This window comes from Saccostrea echinata, unplaced genomic scaffold (assembly GCF_033153115.1).
Source record: "Saccostrea echinata isolate AGI-Se365-2 ecotype Australia unplaced genomic scaffold, CSIRO_AGI_Sech_v1 ptg000042l, whole genome shotgun sequence".
Lineage (NCBI taxonomy): Eukaryota > Metazoa > Mollusca > Bivalvia > Ostreida > Ostreidae > Saccostrea > Saccostrea echinata.
This window is the reverse complement of record NW_026889791.1, coordinates 4,282,927-4,300,851: the sequence shown is the minus strand read 5'-3', so window position 1 is coordinate 4,300,851 and position 17,925 is coordinate 4,282,927. Positions and strand designations below refer to the sequence as shown.

The 17,925-nt window shown below is 34.0% G+C and overlaps 2 protein-coding genes across 7 annotated transcripts in view; one reads left to right on the top strand and one right to left on the bottom strand.

The window, feature by feature from the left end:
• The window catches only part of LOC133201196 (dedicator of cytokinesis protein 1-like), a 65,951-nt gene extending 62,505 nt beyond the window's left edge, over positions 1-3,446 (bottom strand). For all 6 annotated transcript variants that reach the window (XM_061336987.1, XM_061336986.1, XM_061336984.1 and 3 more), the window contains exons 1-2: positions 3,294-3,446; positions 1,772-1,855 (exon numbers count right to left, since the gene is read on the bottom strand). In XM_061336987.1, the coding sequence (XP_061192971.1) occupies positions 1,772-1,855; positions 3,294-3,333 (124 nt within the window). In that variant the 5' untranslated portion in view covers positions 3,334-3,446. The remainder of the gene's footprint in view (positions 1-1,771; positions 1,856-3,293) is intronic.
• A 53-nt stretch (positions 3,447-3,499) lies between these two features.
• LOC133201199 (cilia- and flagella-associated protein 206-like) lies at positions 3,500-14,825 on the top strand. The gene is made up of 17 exons (XM_061336995.1): positions 3,500-3,550; positions 3,670-3,803; positions 3,944-4,027; positions 4,636-4,726; positions 4,831-5,019; positions 6,210-6,368; positions 8,015-8,107; positions 8,537-8,649; positions 9,260-9,379; positions 9,775-9,879; positions 11,299-11,385; positions 11,710-11,814; positions 12,061-12,203; positions 12,538-12,637; positions 13,472-13,605; positions 13,649-13,750; positions 14,477-14,825. The coding sequence occupies exons 2-17, from the start codon at positions 3,696-3,698 to the stop codon at positions 14,619-14,621; spliced, it is 1,878 nt and encodes a 625-aa protein (XP_061192979.1). The 5' UTR covers positions 3,500-3,550; positions 3,670-3,695; the 3' UTR covers positions 14,622-14,825.
• The last annotated feature ends 3,100 nt before the right edge of the window (positions 14,826-17,925 follow it).

Below are 17,925 nucleotides of genomic sequence, written 5' to 3'. Positions count from 1 at the left end.
AACAGAAGTTTATAAACTTCAATTGTAAATTATAACTTAATAACAAAACATTCTGACAAGTACATTGCAGCTCATACTGCATTAACTTTGTTTATTTGTTTTGTTTACATTCCAACTGATGGTGGAAAGTCTGTAAATTTAGACCTGCATGTAGTCAGCACTTGTGGTCACTGAGCAGTGGGGATCTTTTATTTGTGTCAGCACATACTGTGACACATGACCTTGGTTTATACAGTCTAATCTAAAAGACCTGTCTCTACGTCCCACAGTGGGATTCGAACCGGTGACTTATGAATCAACTCCTTTCTCTGCTACTCTAGAACAGATTACTCTTAACACTGCACCAGTCCGACCACATTGGTGACTGCTTTAACTTTGAAACAGAACTAAATTTGAAAAACAAAGGAAAGGATAATTATAAATTACACAGATACATGTCCATAAGGAAACACCAATATCAGTATTAACTGAAATTGGCATACCGGTATATATTCTTTCTTCACAGTAACAACATAGGCATCATCCTCTCTTTGTTACAGAAGCAATATCTGAGGCAAAAATTCTCATTACTTTAATCATGTTAATCATAATGTGTTAAAAATTGAGGGTGCACTATTTCAGAGTACTTATATGCTTCTTATTTGCAAAATTTAAACTGAGTCAAAAAAAACCCTTTTGTGACAGATAATTCTATTAAGGTAGCTTTTACAGTATGGCAAAAAGGAACAAATACATGTGTCACACATTTGAAATTTGAAATGTGGGAAGTGAAAAACCTTCAATAAATATTGGTCATCTCAAAGTTTTGAGGTTCAAATTTTGAAAAATGTCCCACATGAAAAGACAGAAGATGGACAGGCAGAAATTTATTACGAAAGCCTACTTGCATAAATGTAACACAAATGTATGTTTAAACTATCCGACACCATGTACAATGAGGCCACTTAAACTATTTACAAACTGCACCTAGGAGTCAAGTTACTGAGAGCTTTATGTACTTCCCTATTTGTAGGGATAATTATCATTCAATTTTCCTAGCACTGATATGTAGACACTACAGCATGTACAAGGATCTGATACACCAGCCATTCTGTAACAGCTGACGAGTTTTCACTTTAAATGATGCAGCATTAAGTTTATTTAATAAACACTCCAAAATATCATACTGTTTATAATACTTTAAATACACATTTTTAAAATTTGTTTTAGTGATATTTTCTGAAGAAGAAAAAAAAGATTTAAAAAAGGGAAAATATTGTTTTTTCACATTGAAATAAAAATGCTAATCAGGGTTGCAAAAAACCACTCGCCCACTAGCAAATGCTAGTAATTTTGGCTGTGGGGGAGCAACTCTTAGAAGATGTAATTGCTCACATGGTGAGTAACAACTTTATCAGTACTTTTCCAAAACCTGACATACTTTGATTCTACAATTAAATTTTCACTGTTTCCTACCTACAAAATGTTTTCTAGACCCTGAATCTCCTTAACATCATCATTTTGTGAGGTTCTCAAATGAAGAAAAGATCAAATTTCATGCAATTTCATTCATTCATGGTGTCAAAATCATCAGGGAAATGAATGACTGTGAACAGCAAAGTATATTTCTTAGAGATTAAAATACAAAAAGACTGAGAATTTCTTATGAGGTGGAGAGAAAATTGTTGACCCTAAAATATCAATGTGGGCTGGTAAAATGTGTAAAGTTCGGGGCCCACATGGCTCCTAAAATTAAAAATGTTATTTGCATCTATTATAATAGTAAACTCACCATCTAATTCCTCGCTTATGTGAACAGTGTCTCCAATATTTAAATCTAGTCGGTGTGGCAGTCTAGAATGGAAGTTGTAGAGAACTGAAATAAAAATAGAATTATCTTAATTTCTTTCTGGTTTTATCATTTTTTTTAAATTCTTACAATTCTTCAAAGACCCTTAAATAGAGAGCTCAAAGGACTATGGCTGATATTAAAGGTTTAACATGTTTTTCATTTTTATAATTGTCAAAATTGAAAATTAAGGTACAACTAAGTATATATCATATACAAGATAAACAATATTATGTAAATTTAAGAAATTATATTAAGTACATACTGAATACACAATGACAAAAAAATTACATGTAGATTTAAAAAAAAAAAAACAGAGGTCAATAAATACATGAAAAAATAAGTGATACCCACATTCTTTTGTTTAAAGGTTTTGGTCATTTTATAAATCAGTCTGTAGAATTACTCAGCCAATGGAAAGATTTCACATGTCATCACTTGACAATTATTAATACAATATATGCAAGTAAGATCTACATGTACTTTATATGAAGCTGTTTCAACTTGATCCTTCATCTCTAAAATGTAGGTCACATGCAAAATCTGCAGCTTGAATGATCATATACATGATATATACTACAGACGGCATTATCTATGCAATTTCAATTGATCAATGTTGGTCATAGTCAAATAAAAATGAATCTGCCGATACAAACATCCACTGCAAAACAAGCATGTACTATCATAATTAAATGTAAATCATGTTTATTTAATTAAAACAACACTTTAAAATACTCCTTGCAACAGATGCCATGACCTTTGACCACTATAATCCCAAAAGCTATCATTTTAGCAAGAGACCCATTATACTGTCAATGTACAGGTCTCTGTTGCAGCAAAATTTGCATCAGATTGATCCCAGGTAATTATGATTGAACATGGCCACCCTATCCAAAACTATTCCATTTCAGTGTATAAAGGAGTAGTTTTGGATATGATAAAGCAAAAGGGATGGATAAACAAATCAATTTCAACCATATGATTTGCCTTCCAAACAAAAGTTCATGTGATGCATATATATTATTTTATGATAGAGGGGGTAAAGAAACCATATGTTTAGGAATATTTCTTAATGATAAATATTCAGCTAATAATAATAGAAAGGGAAAACTGACAAGGGAAAGGAGACTACACTGTCCTTACAGCCTAATTACTTGTAATTAAGTTACTTTTCATTCACCCCCATAAATCTAGCTTCATGTACACATCTCAATAAATAATGTTTAATTTAAATTAAAACATTATATTTACGAAGCCCATCCACTACTTTAACAGACAATTCACTTCCTTTCCTGCATTTTAATGAGCTTGTGTGGCTGATTAGTCATTGGCATTTTTTATTTGATAGTGATGATGGTGCTTCCTATTAAACATGTTATGAACATATTATTTCTCCACTTCCTCATTTATTTTCCACACATTTAAACATTTTATAAGTATCAGAGATTGGAGACTTGTGACTTACCAACTCCATATTTTTGACTTCTGTCCGTTTTTTGCCACATTGCACTTGCTAATTATCCAGAGTCTACATAATTGATAAATTTAAAGTGATGCACATCCTCTGTCTCCAATCAGTCAGAGATGACGGCCATCTGGGTCACGTGGGATTTGTATTTCCGGATTACGCGCACGCAGCTGTATCTATGGATAAACAATATGGAGGTCTAGGTGCCGCGATATTCTGTTTTAATTGTCGATTCCCTACATTTATGTTTAATAGTAAGTCGTTCAGGCTATGTTTAAAGTTATGAGTATGTTTTATAAAATGTATATTTGTTTCCGGAAAAAAATGACAAGTCGAGGAGTAATTATTTTTACTTTTAATTGGATTTTTTCAGATAACGAGAGTAGAAAATAAACAAACATGTCTCGAGCTCAAGCGGAGAGTGTGATTAAAAACATCATCAGGGAAATTGCACAGGAATGTGCTAGTAAGGGACAAGCTGTATCTGAAACTCTGGTTGCTTTTATGGTAAGTCAAGTGCCGATACAAATTTATTGTATTGGACTTAAATTAACAGCTTTAAGACTATACTGTGATTGAATTTGTTTGTTTTTTAAAAGTTTTATTCAAAATGAGGATCTCTGAGCTTGATATTTTCAAATTCACAGGTTAAGGCTGTTGTTTTGGATCCATCAAATGAATTTAATGTAGACAGAACTCTAACTAAGGATGATGTCCAAAAGCTTATCAAGGTAATCTTATGGAATTATGAACATTGTTTCCCTTTTCTGCATAATGATCAATAATGTTTGCAGAATTATTATATATATACTTTGCTTGAATTGATAAAAATTATGTTTGGACCATCATTAAAAAATGTTTTGTTTGATAAACTCGAGCTCTGACCCATATGTTTCTGGGTGGGTAGGACAGCTATTTTGATATCTAACACAGTAATCCTCATAAAAATCAAGACTTGGGCTGATGGTCAGGCATAAAGGTCGAAAACCGGCTATGTCTATGCTTTATTCATATACCATATATATGGGGGTTATTTCTGCAATATGCAGATAATGCACTGCTAGTATTGATTAATCAGTACAGCAGTACATTATCTGGATATTATGGAAATAACCAATGCATATGGTGTAATTATGCATCTAATTCACTGCGCAAAATTAACAATGGTTACTATAAATAGAATGGCTTTGCAAAGTTTTGTTTATAAATAAACTATTTTCAGAACTTCATATATTTTTTTCAATTCTGCAATGTATTATTCACACTTAATTATTTAATATATATACATGTATCTTTGTTTTTTTTCTTTAAATTAAATTTCTTAATTTCTTTCTTTCAGCTATGTGTTGACAGACTTATGGACAGTAGATCACCTGCTTTGGAAACTGTCAAAATGCAGGTGTATTTTGATATGAACTACACAACACGATGTAAGTTTTTAAAAAACAATTCTGATAAAGATCTGATGCTTTTTATTGATCTATTTTATCTATTAAAGTACAAAAATAAGTATATTTAACCTTTACATTTTCAGCTGATTTTTTGGAGGAACATCGGAGAGTCTTAGAGTCTCGGTTACAGCCTGTTATAAGAGAAATAACTGATAGTAGAGCCAGAACCAGAGAGGAGTTAGAAAGTTTATACCGGAAGATAGTGTCTGCCGTATTACTAAGGTCGGGATTAGGCAGTCCTACAGACATAGCTGTTGTCAGGGAAGCTACAGGTATAAGGTCAAGGTCATCAGAGGCCACACATTTTTTCAAGCCATAAAATTCATGCACAATACAGGAAAAATGCTTTGCAAGAACCAGGAGTTTGCAGAGAATTCAAATTTTAAAAATGACTCTCTACAAGATTGCATCTTCGCTAACCAAGGGTGTTATATCTGCTCCTTGTCTCTTAAAAAGAGAGGAGGAATGGATCATCATCCTTGGCTAGCGAAGATGGAATATAGCCAATTATCAAATATGATGTCAGCCAAGTTCATTAAATACATGTAGATATCTTTTGAAGCAACATATTGTTTGAAATAATGTTGATTTTTTGCTTGACATTTATTTTATCAGTTCTTTTCAATTGTGCATGTGTACTAAAGTATTATCATATCGCGTCAATAGAAAATGGTCCCATTTAGCAAAATTCAGATACTATGTTATTTTACTTGCACAAGAATGAGTATAATATATAACCTAATATGTATTATAAAATAAAAGGGGAAATTAGGATCAAGGAATATCAATTAAGACACCTTTTAAGCAAAAATGCTAAAATGTCAGTGACCTTAAATTAGCATGCACTCTCAACATAAAACTATTTAATACATGTACTTGGCAAAAATTATAGGTGGAATTAAAAGTAGAAAACTTGAATAAAATTTAGCTTGACAATAAAGATTTAATTGTCCCTCTACCTGCAGCTTACTCTTTAGAAATTTTCCCCATGCTAATTTTAAAGTTTTAAAATCAGTACAGAAACTTATAGTCTCAATGGTGCACAGGTCAGAGTAGTAGTTTTAATAACAAAACCATTTTATTGCAATATAACATTGTATTTAGTTGGGGTTTAACATGGTTCATATAAACAGCTTTACTTACACACTATGTACATGCTAATGATCTGTCTGAAATGTCAGTATTCTGGTGAGAATGTATGTAGCATGCACAAAATTTGGTAAGGCAACAATTCAAAATATCACACAAAGAGTAAAGTAAAAATCAATGTTCATTAATTTTATTGTATTGTATACACTCATTTGCATGCAATGGATTATGAATGGATAGATTTGAATTAAAAAACTGTTCTGATGGTCTATTTAATAGTCAGAAAATAGTATTAAGTATTGTAAATTAAATGTAGTGATTCATTTTATACTTACAGTAAAATAGTAAGAAGTATTCTATAACTTGATTGTAGCCGCTCTACAGAGTGTTTTCCCCCAGACAGAACTGGGAACTTTTATGTCACTCACAAAGAGAGACAAGGAAAGACAACTCCTGGAGCTGACGATGATTGTGACAGGAATCAGATTATTCAATAAGGAATGTGGAAAAGGAGGGGAAGGAATTGATGATTGTATGTCTATATAATAATTAATATAGTAAAACATGGTTACAGTGAACTTGCTTATAATGAATTCTTGCATACAGCAAAATGAATATGATTTTTATTCCCTGTAGTTTTAAAAATGTATTTTGAACTTATTATACCCCCCGCAAACGAAGTTGGGGGGAGGGGGGTATATAGGAATCACCTTGTCCGTCTGTCTGTGCAAACGTGTCCGGTCTATATCTTTCTTATGGAGGAACATTAGAATCTCCTACTTCACACAAAGAATGTTCATGACCTGAGGGTGTGTCATGACCTTGACCCAAGGTATTTGGGCAAGTTCAAGGTCACTGAAAGAAAATGTTCATAATTCGTGTCCAGTCCATATCTTTCTTATGGATAAACTTGGTGAGTTCCCATTTTACACAAAGATTGCTTATGACCTGAGGGTGTGTCATGACCTTGACCCAAGGTCATTTGGGCAAGTTCAAGGTCACTGACAGAAAAAGTTTATAATTCATGTCCGGTCTGTATCTTTCTTATGGAGAATAATGTTGGGATGTTGGGAGTTTCCACTTCACACAAAGATTGCTTATGACCTGAGGGTTTGTCATGATCTTGACCTATAGTCACTATAGAAAAAAATGGATAAATAATGCATCCATACTTTCCAACAGAGAAATACTTGAAAAATTGTTATTTATTTTTTCAGTGTAATAAAAAAATGTTATTATAAGTATTGATGTTTTATTAGGCTGCACCGTAGTTTCATTCATTAAAATAAAAAAAAAATTATAATGAGGAATTACCATTAAATTTTCACTCTAAATGTTCAAACAAATTGTGAACACCTCTTAGATCCATCAAATACTAGTATTAGTGACTTGGCACCTTCTCTGAAAATCCTGTGGGGGGTATTTGTCCCTTTTGGACAGTTCTAGTTAGAAACAAATTACATTTTTAACAAATCAAAATTGTTTGTCCCTGGCACTTCACTATAAGTGTGTTTTATTATATCTTTGACTCATTATGTCAGTATCTGCAGTTTTAATCATAAAGGGAAACAACTGTGTTAGCTAGCCAGGCAGTGTAACAGTTTTCTTTATCCATGATCTATAATAGAAGCTATTCAATAACATTATAGTTAATGTCTGTTGAACAGAAAATAAAAAGGTGTAAATGGATAATTATTAAAAAGAATTTGAATTATAACTATTTTACACAGGAAGTTATAGTAAAGTAATTTTGAGATTAGTCTCTCACATTAACTATTTTCTACTATGTACAATTCAGCTGGATTTTGTCTACGGTTGGCAGATTGGAATATTTTTAGTAACAGATTGACTGCTTATTTTTCTGACTGAGTACCCAGTTACTCGGATGGTTGTTATTTTGAGAAGTCCTAATCTTGGTCACAGCATACATGTATATTAAAAAAAAACAACAACAAATATTATTCTATTTTATGTCTAATATAACAATATTGGGGTACTTCGGTTGTCAACACATTTTGTCTTTTCATTTGGTTTATAATACAATTAATACTGCAGAAACCTAATTGTGTTTAGATTAAGGATGAACACAATCTATGACCAAGTGCAAGAAATACTTCAACCAAGCATATACCCATTTAAGGATTAGTAATATTTCTTTCTTTTTACCTTATCTAATAGTACCTGCCATTTTAAATGAAGCTGTCCCTGCCACCACTCAGAATGTGGATGCAGAAATCCAAGCAACTCTAAAATCAGCCAACAAATATACAGGTATACACTGCAAAGTTATAAAGGTACAGCTTAAGCAGGCCTCACACTCCTTGTATTTTGATCTCACCATTTGGACAACCAAATAAATAACATCAGGATGCCTGAACAAATTTTTGATATGAGTCAAAGAGAAAATAAACTCTAAGAGAAATGATTGCATTAATATGTTTTTAATCTTTAAAAAATGTATTCATCTATTTACTAGATTCCAGAATCTACTTAAACACATCAACTTACAGTTTAGAATAACTGATAAAGCACCAGATATATAAGGCAACCAATTTAAGGTTGTTTAAATGAATTAAGGGCAACAAAAACACAAGCACTCTTACAAAGCACGTGCCTGTATATATTAATTAAGTTAATGATCTATATGTATAACAAAGTCAAAATGACAGAGAATGAAATGACTTTCTTTGTGATGTATAGCTCTGATTGAGAAAAGTTTGTCTGGAGACTCCAAGGAGGGGCCATCTTCACAGCTGCTGAAAGAAGCCTTAATAAACACAAGACAACACGAGGCCTTTCTCAGAGTCATCCTGGTATGTATAAATTATTTTCACTGGTCCTTATTCAGGTCTTTAGTAGCTAGCTAGGGCATGAGATCTTGATACCATGGTGTTCTAAATAAATATATAAGCATTAAACATCGCTCTAAGACAAACAGTTAAGTCAATCAGTTAACCAGAGAGATTCATTTATATAAACTTAAATATGTGTATATATGTCATGTCTGCCATTTCTGGCTAAAATAGAGTTAATTTTTTCCCTAGAATTACAAATATGCACTTAATGCATTACCAAGTCAATAAGTTTTACAATACATTGCATGTTGTGGTTATTTGAAATTGTAATGTTACTTTGTGGAGTGTTTGATTGACTGACACAGAATCAGCCTCTGTGTGGACTCTCAATAGCTGTAGACTAAGCAGCCGATCAATTTTCAACTGATAACCTTCTTTCTATGATCATATTTAAAGCATTTTTAACTCTTGGAGAGATCTAAATTTTAAAATTACTTCTAATTGCTGAAGATATGAAATTAATTTTGTGGTTTTCTTATGCCCTCTGTTTACATTCATACTCTGTGGATTTTTTTTTAAGGGAAATAATTATGAACATTTTATTTAACTTGTTCTTTTTGGTCTCCAGAATGATGTCATTAGCTGTGCTCAACAAGTTGAACTGTTAGAACAACAACTGGCATCTAGAATGGAGCAGCTACAGGCCACTGTACAATCTAAAACAGCCGTTCCCACTGCACAAGTCTATGTAAGTTCTGTTTATCATTGGATGGGTAGACATTGCATAAAAGAGAAAGTCGAAAACTCTGTGCTTGCAAATATTAAGTTTTGAATAGCCCAGTACTCTCTCAGGGTATAAATGTCAATATGACATTGCAGTCTTGACTACTCATGGTACAGTAGAATATAATGGATTTCAAATGGTGTATGTAGAACATGTCACTGTAAGAAATGCAAATTAATGCATTTAAAATTTTCATTTTACTCCTTTTAAAATACAAGTATAATGATATACATTTTTTAAATATCATGTCACCTTTCTTTTTGTTCCAGCACCTCACTTTGTCTCTGACAGTAATTATGTATAAATAAACCTTAAATGCATATTAGATTATAAATAATACAGTTGTGTTTGTCTTACAGCCACAATTTATCCATTTATCTCAGTTGTGGAGTGGTTTTCAGGATGAAATGGTTTTACTCAGTGTTCTCAGTAATATCCTGGCTAGTCTGGAACCATATACCAGGGTGAGTAATAATATATCCTAGCCAGTCTGAAACCATTTACCAGAGTTAGTATATCCTGGCTAGTCTGGAACCATATACCAGGGTGAGTATATCCTGGCTAGTCTGAATCTCTATACCAGAGTGAGTATATCCTGGCTACATTTGAACTCTTTACCAGGGTGAGTATATCCTGGCTAGTGTGGAACTCTATACCAGGGTGAGTATATCCTGGCCAGTCTGAAACCATATACCAGGGTGAGTATATCCTGGGTAGTCTTGAACCATATACCAGGATGAGTATATCCTGGCTTGTCTGAACTACATGTATATACCCTGGTGAGTATATTCTGGCTAGTCTGGAACTCTATACCCGGGTGAGTGTATCCTGGCTAGTTTGGAACCATATACCAGGGTGAGTGTATCCTGGCTCATCTGAAACCACATACCAGTATGAGTATATCCTGACTAGTCTGAAACCTTATATGAGGGTGAGTATATCCTGGCTAGTCTGGAACTCTATACCAGAGTGAGTATATCCTGGCTAGTCTGGAACTATATACGAGGATGAGTATATCCTGGCTAGTCTGGAACTCTATACCAGAGTGAGTATATCCTGGCTAGTCTGGAACTATATACGAGGTTGAGTATATCCTGGCTAGTCTGAACTATATACGAGGATGAGTTTATCCTGGCTAGTCTGGAACTCTATACCAGGATGAGTATATTCTGGCTAGTCTGGAACCATATACCAGGGTGAGTATATAGAGGCTAGTCAGAAACTCTATACCAGGGTGAGTATATCCTGGCTAGTCTGAAACCATGTAACAGGGTGTGTATATCTTGGCTAGTCTGAAACTCTATACCAGGGTGAGTATATCCTAGCTAGTCTTGAACCATATACCAGGATGAGTATATACAGGCTAGTCAGAAACTCTATACCAGGGTGAGTATATCCTGGCTAGTCTGGAACCATATACCAGAGTGAGTATATCCTGGTTAGTCTGGAACTCTTTACCAGGGTGAGTATATCCTGGCTTGTCTGAACTTCATGTATATACCCTGGTGAGTATATCCTGGCTAGTCTGGAACCATATACCAGGGTGAGTATATCCTGGCTAGTCTGGAACCATATACAAAAGGGGGGGGGGGGTATTTCCTGGCAAGTCTAAACTATGTATCAGGGTGACTATATCCTGGCTAGTTTGGAACTCTATACCAGGGTGAGTATATCTAAACTAGTCTAAACTATGTGCCAGGCTGTGTATATCCTATATATTATTGATTAAGATAAGTCGTATGAAATGTAGGTTGTTGCATTTCAATATCTTTATGTACAAGTTTGAAGAGTTTGTGTTAATGTAGCTCAGTTGAGCCTTGTTGGCTTAGGAATTTTCATTGTTGTTTGACAGTTTGCCAAAATGGTAAATTTATTTCTTACAGGGTCATAGAGAACTGTTCAATGATGAAGCACTCAGTCCATTTTTAGAAGGTGTTATTGTGAAAACTGATGAACAAAGAATTCAAGATGTATGTATATACTTGTTTATTCACTAACTAAAGTTTTCTTTGGAAAATTTCATCTTCAACAATAATTTGTCTCTGATTTTAATGGTTTATGAAATTTATTTAAAATTCATTTTTTTTTTCTCTCTCTATCTCCTGGACAAAAAATGGCATAATTTAGAGAGAAAAATTAATTTTTGTAAGCTAAAGAAATTTTTCCCCCAATAAGGGCATGTATAATTTAGTTTCATTCCTCAATTAATTGTTATCTCAGTGTAAATTTTCTTAATTTTTATAATTGACATCTCTCTAAATACCTAGCTCTTTATTTTATGAATGACTTTACAGACATCTGGACCAGAAAACAGAGTTAATCCCAAAGACTTCAAAGATTCTGATTGGTTGTTTCCAGAAACCACCAAAAACTTCACAAAACTGCCATTACAGTACAGGGTACGTAGATTCATGAAAGAGTGATCTGTCTAATAATTGCATTAATTATATTGAAAATGGAGGAAAAAGCATAAACTCTACCAAATTATTACTTGAAATCACTACAAAACTAAGTATTTCTACTTAATATTACAAAGAAAATATGCATACTGATTAAACATATCTGGTACATTACGTAGGATTTGGTGAAGATATTTTTATTGAGATAAACTCAAAGTAAAAATCTCTTACTGTATTTGTCTGCAGGGTTACTGTGCTCTGTCCTTAGCTAAATATGACCGACTTCTGATACCATCAAACCCAGAGGTAGGAGTACTGCGATACAAGGACCATTACTATGCTTTCTCAAATAAAAATGCTGCAGGAGAATTTGCACAAAATCCAGACAGGTCAGTTAAATTAAATCAAATAACTTCCGTGTGTGATATCTTTAAGTTCAAAGCCAGAAAACTATATACATGTACCCACACTGTGTTGTATTTGATAGGTACATGTATATTTAGTTCAAAGTTTACAGAGTTTAAAGTTTAAACAAAGTTTAAAGTGAGCCTGGTCTACATGACCGAGTGATGAATTATTTTATGGAGAAAATTGCTGTTCTAAGGGAAATTTAGTTGTATTATTTCCAATTCAAATCACTTGTTTAAGTAATCAGTAGAACAAGTAACAAAATCTTGGACTTAAAAGAAAAATACTATATAAATACATGTATAATATTAACAGTTACATTCGACTGGTAGCAGAAGGGGCCAAGAAAAGTCCAGAATTGATTCAGCTATTAGAATTACATACCCAGTTTGCCACAATAACACCATATTCACAGGTAAGGTAAAATTACCCAGATAGACAAGAAATCAGTTCAGTCCAAATCTTCACTAGCAAAGCCAATTATAATCATAAATATTGACATTAATGAAAATATGATCCCACCTTAGTTTCTCTGTTTCTTAATGATCTCCGCAGTAAGGAAGCTTAATTGGTCCCTCATTTAAACAAACTTTAATCCCCAATACAAATTGATGCTTTATGCAATATTTGGTCAAAAATTGGTCAAGCGTTTTTGAAAAGTGAACAGATGCCAGACAGACATATAGACAGATGACAGACAAACTAGTTCACTTAATATGCCTTTGGCTCAGGTGAACTAATAATGATTGATCACTTCAGGCAAATAATTTCAAAATTGAATTTGACTACAGCAGATTTACAGTCTGAAAATAGTTTCTTCTTTGAGGTCTTTTATTTTAATGCAGCATTGACAGTAGGTACATGTATATGTTAAATTATTCCTTTATATTACTAGTATTACATGAAATCATGTACAAGTGACTATAGTTATTTATTTTATGAAATTGATGAAGATTAAAACTGACGTGAAATCTTACATCTCTAATGCAATTTTTTCCAACCCCAGTAACACACAGCTTCAGCCTATTTTAAATTCTGATCCCTTAGTTCTTTTCCTTCTCAAGAGATTCTGAAAGCCACTTTTTATGTCTCCTTATAAATGACCAAAATGGCTAAATAAATGGGAAAATATTTCCAGCGTGGAGTGGTACAAGTTTTTGCAACTAATACATTGTACCATGTAAAGTTCATTTCCAAGATGAATTCTTAGTACAAAACAGGTAATTAATTAGCTCATTTTAATTGATAGGGAAAAGATCAAGGCCGTATGATAGAGAAGCCGGTCACTAAATGTGACAGTGGTACACAGACAGACACCCACTTTATGGAGTCTAACATTGTCAAGTCATATGAATGGAATGAATGGGAACTCAGGAACTTAAAATAAAGAATACATAGTTTATAAATATGGTTTAACAGAGTAAACATTTCTATTTCAGGCTAACCTGCGGACACGGATCACTCACTCAGTACAGACTAATCTCAGTAACATGAGAAGAGACAATGCCATACAAGTCTGGCCTCCAAAGTATGTCTACTCTATACATATCACATTAATGTATCAGTTCATATGAGATTTCACTAAAATTGAAGTATAGCTATTAATGTCAAGTGCTGATTTACAGATTGAAGAATATTTGTAATATGCAGATATCAGCAGTGCATTTTACTTAAAAACAAAATTTTAACATCTGTTATCCAAAGCATTTATATATAAACTGAGACGTACATTCAGGAAAAACTTGGTTAAGTGGAGCAATGCCAATTTTATGCCCACAACCACATCCCCTATTTCCCTTCCCTAAGTTACCGTATAAGCAGAATTTTTAGCGAGGATTCAATTTTGGCCTTATTAGCGAGGATGTTGAGATCACTAAAATTGCATAATCACTAACAATTCATTCAGCACTAAGGAGGTAAGCCTGTCTTGCAACCTAAATATTCAACTTATACGGCACTACAAAAGTTGTGCTCAAAGCAAAGTTATAAACATCGGAATCTGTACACTGTGTACTTTGTACAGTTGTGGATGTACACTAAGTAGTACCAATATGTATCTTCCTAGTTGTTCACAGCCTCAGGTCTTTAGCTGTGTTGAAAATAGCTCAAGAAAATCTCCTGATTTTATGAAATTCATATTTTGTTTTTAAAAAGTTCATAAACAGTTGACACAACAACCAACCAAACATCTTTATATGAATCTAAGAATTGTAAAAGTAACCACCATTTCACCAATCATTTATATACATTACAGAGACCAGGAGACTCAGACAAAGACGGATGCCTCCACCAATGTTCCGCGGCCCCAGGTATTCCTGGCCGGTTTACGGGGAGGTGGAATGTCCACTGCCACCAACATGGTCAAAGTGGATCTTACCCAGGACGTAGATCAGACGTAACTGCTATCCCTATCAATCAATTCTGCTGGATTTTAGTTCTATTTATTTGTCATTTAAGGAAAACTGTCTTACTAATGACAGTGCCGATTGTGTTAAAAAGGACCAACATTCTCTCAGAAAGATTTCATCCAATAATAAAGATTTACTTAAACAATTAAATTTGAAAGTATGATACTGTGAAAGTCATGGTATATTAATAAACTTCTACTCTATACAGACGTCATGTATCTTTATCATTACACTAAAATGTACATGTATGACTCCTGTTTGATTTAACTTAAAAAGTTAAGGTCATCTGAGATGTGTGAACAAGCACATAAGATATATGCCTTTATGGTGACAACCTCATGCCAAAGCTTATAAACCAGTGTTAAAACAAGATAAGAATACTGCAGCCTAGTTAAGACACAAAAAACAATATGACGCTGGTTTCAAAGGTCAAGGAAATTTTGTATCGGGAAACATAATGTTATAATGATGCATCTAGTCACCAAATGTCATAAAGCAAGGTTAAAAGATTAACAAGTTTTATTCCAAACAGATTTTTTGTCCAGAAACATGTACATGTACATGCAAGACTGGTCAAGAGAGTTTTTGTGTCACCTGCAGAGCAGAGCACTAGGGGATCACTTTACCTGGCATCTGTCTGTCTGTCTGTTTTTCCATCTGTCACACCCTATATCTGGAGAACTGAAAAGGGTATGGATTTGATATTTTGCACATGGTTACCGACCTCGAGACCCTTGACCTTTGACCTACATTTCAAAATAGTTCATAGTGCCAATTTACAGCATATTTTTAACATTTAAAGAGGTAAATCTTTCCCATTTAGCATGTGCACTGTTTGTCATAAGATAATATGAATAACAAGAGGCCCATGGGCCACATCGTTCACCTGAGTAACTTTGGCCATGCTGTTCATTACCAGACTTCCCCCCTTGTAATACCTATTGACCTATTGTGGCCCCGCCCTACCCCCAGGGGCCATGATTTGAACAATTTAGAATCTACACTACCCCAGGATGCTTCCACATAAGTTTCAGTTTTTCTGGTCCAGTGGTTCTTGAGAAGATTTTTAAAGATTTTTCCTATATATTTCAATGTAAAACTTGGGATTCCCTATTGTGCCCCCCCCCATCCCCGGGGTCATGATTTGAACAATTTAGAGTGTACACTACTTGAGGATGTTTCCACATAAGTTTCAGCTTTTCTGGCCCAGTGGTTCTTGAAAAGAAGATTTTTAAAGATTTTTCCTATATATTTCAATGTAAAACTTGGATTCCCTATTGTGGCCCCGCCCTACCCCGGGGGGTCATGATTTGAACAATTTAGAATCTACACTACCCCAGGATGCTTCCACATAAGTTTCAGCTTTTCTGGCCCAGTGGTTCTTGAGAAGAAGATTTTTAAAGATTTCTCCTACATATTTCAATGTAAGACTTGGATTCCCTATTGTGGCCTCGCCCTACCCCCGGGGGTAATGATTTGAACAATTTAGCATCTACACTACCCCAGGATGCTTCCACATAAGTTTCAGCTTTTCTGGCTCAGTGGTTCTTGAGAAGAAGATTTTTAAAGATTTTTCCTATATATTTCAATGTAAAATTTGGATTCCCTATTGTGGCCCCGCCCTACCCCCGGGGGTCATGATTTTAACAATTTAGAATCTACACTACCCCAGGATGCTTCCACATAAGTTTCAGCTTTTCTTGCTCAGTGGTTCTTGAGAAGAAGATTTTTAAAGATTTTTCCTACATATTTCAATGCAAAACTTGTATTTCCTATTGTGGCCCCGCCCTACCCCCGGGGGTAATGATTTTAAGAATTTAGAATCTACACTACCCCAGGATGCTTCCACATAAGTTTCAGCTTTTCTGGCCCAGTGGTTCTTGAGAAGAAGATTTTTAAAGATTTTTCCTATATATTTCAATGTAAAACTTGGATTCCCTATTGTGGCCCCGCCCTACCCCCGGGGGTCATGATTTTAACAATTTAGAATCTACACTATCCCAGGATGCTTCCATATAAGTTTCAGCTTTTCTGGCCCAGTGGTTCTTGAGAAGAAGATTTTTTTATGACCCCACCCTATTTTTGTCTTTTCTTGATTATCTCCCCTTGTAAGAGGACTTGGCCCTTTATTTTAACAATTTAAACTCCCCTTCCCCCAAGGATACTTTGTACCAAGTTTGGTTAAAATTGGCCCAGTGGTTCTTGAGAAGAAGTTGAAAATGTGAAAAGTTTACAGACGGACGGACAGACGGACGGACGACGGACAACGGGTGATCAGAAAAGCTCACTTGAGCTTTCAGCTCAGGTGAGCTAAAAAACCCATTACAATCCAGTTGACCTTGACCTTTGACCTACTTTGCAAAAAATACCCTAGGCAGTTTAATCCAACTTATGACTTTTGAATTTTGAGAGGCAGAATTTTGATAATAAGCATTTATACATGTATTAGCTCATGATACTGTAACTTGAAACTGTATGATATTCAGTTACCACACAAACTTATATTTAAATACCATAAATGCATGAAAATACATCAGGATCAGTATTCCTTGATGGATCATGTAGACTGACAATTGCAGTTAATCTCTTTTGGAGGATTATTGGAAACATGTTTAGCTCATGAAAAAGTACTTTGAAACTATATGATATTCAGTTACCACATAAACTTATATTTAAATACCATGAAAATACATCGGGATCGGTATTACACAATTAATGGATCATGTAGACTGACAATTGCAGTAAAGACAGACTGAAATCTCTTTTGGAGGATTGTTGGAAATATGTAATAATGAAATGATAAATACTTACTTCGAATAATTTCAATTTTAATATTCATTTGAGGGTTAGGGAACCATATTTTCTTTGTCAGATTCTATTACAGTCTTATACTATCCATGGATGCCAAATTTTCTTTGCAGGCAAATGCAATTGAACTTTCATGCTAGTAGTAAATAAAAAGCTCACCACTCTTAGATTTTTTACACCTTTAATGAAGCTACAAAGCAGGCGTCACATGCATTCCTTGGAAACTCGTCTGAAATATGGACCTTGTGAGTTGTGACGATATATTTTTTTTTGGCAATAATGCCATAATACTTCGTTCTCTCAGTGCATCAGAACAATACAGCTGTTGAAAATTATAACTTGATATCTTTTTAGTTATCTGTTATTCTGTTTTTTAGCTTCCTTTGTTGTGATGTAAGAGTTTAACTTATGAATTATCACCAAGGAGCAGGAATGGGATTTTCTTTTTTTATATAATCTTTACTATAGATTTAGAGATAGATGTATC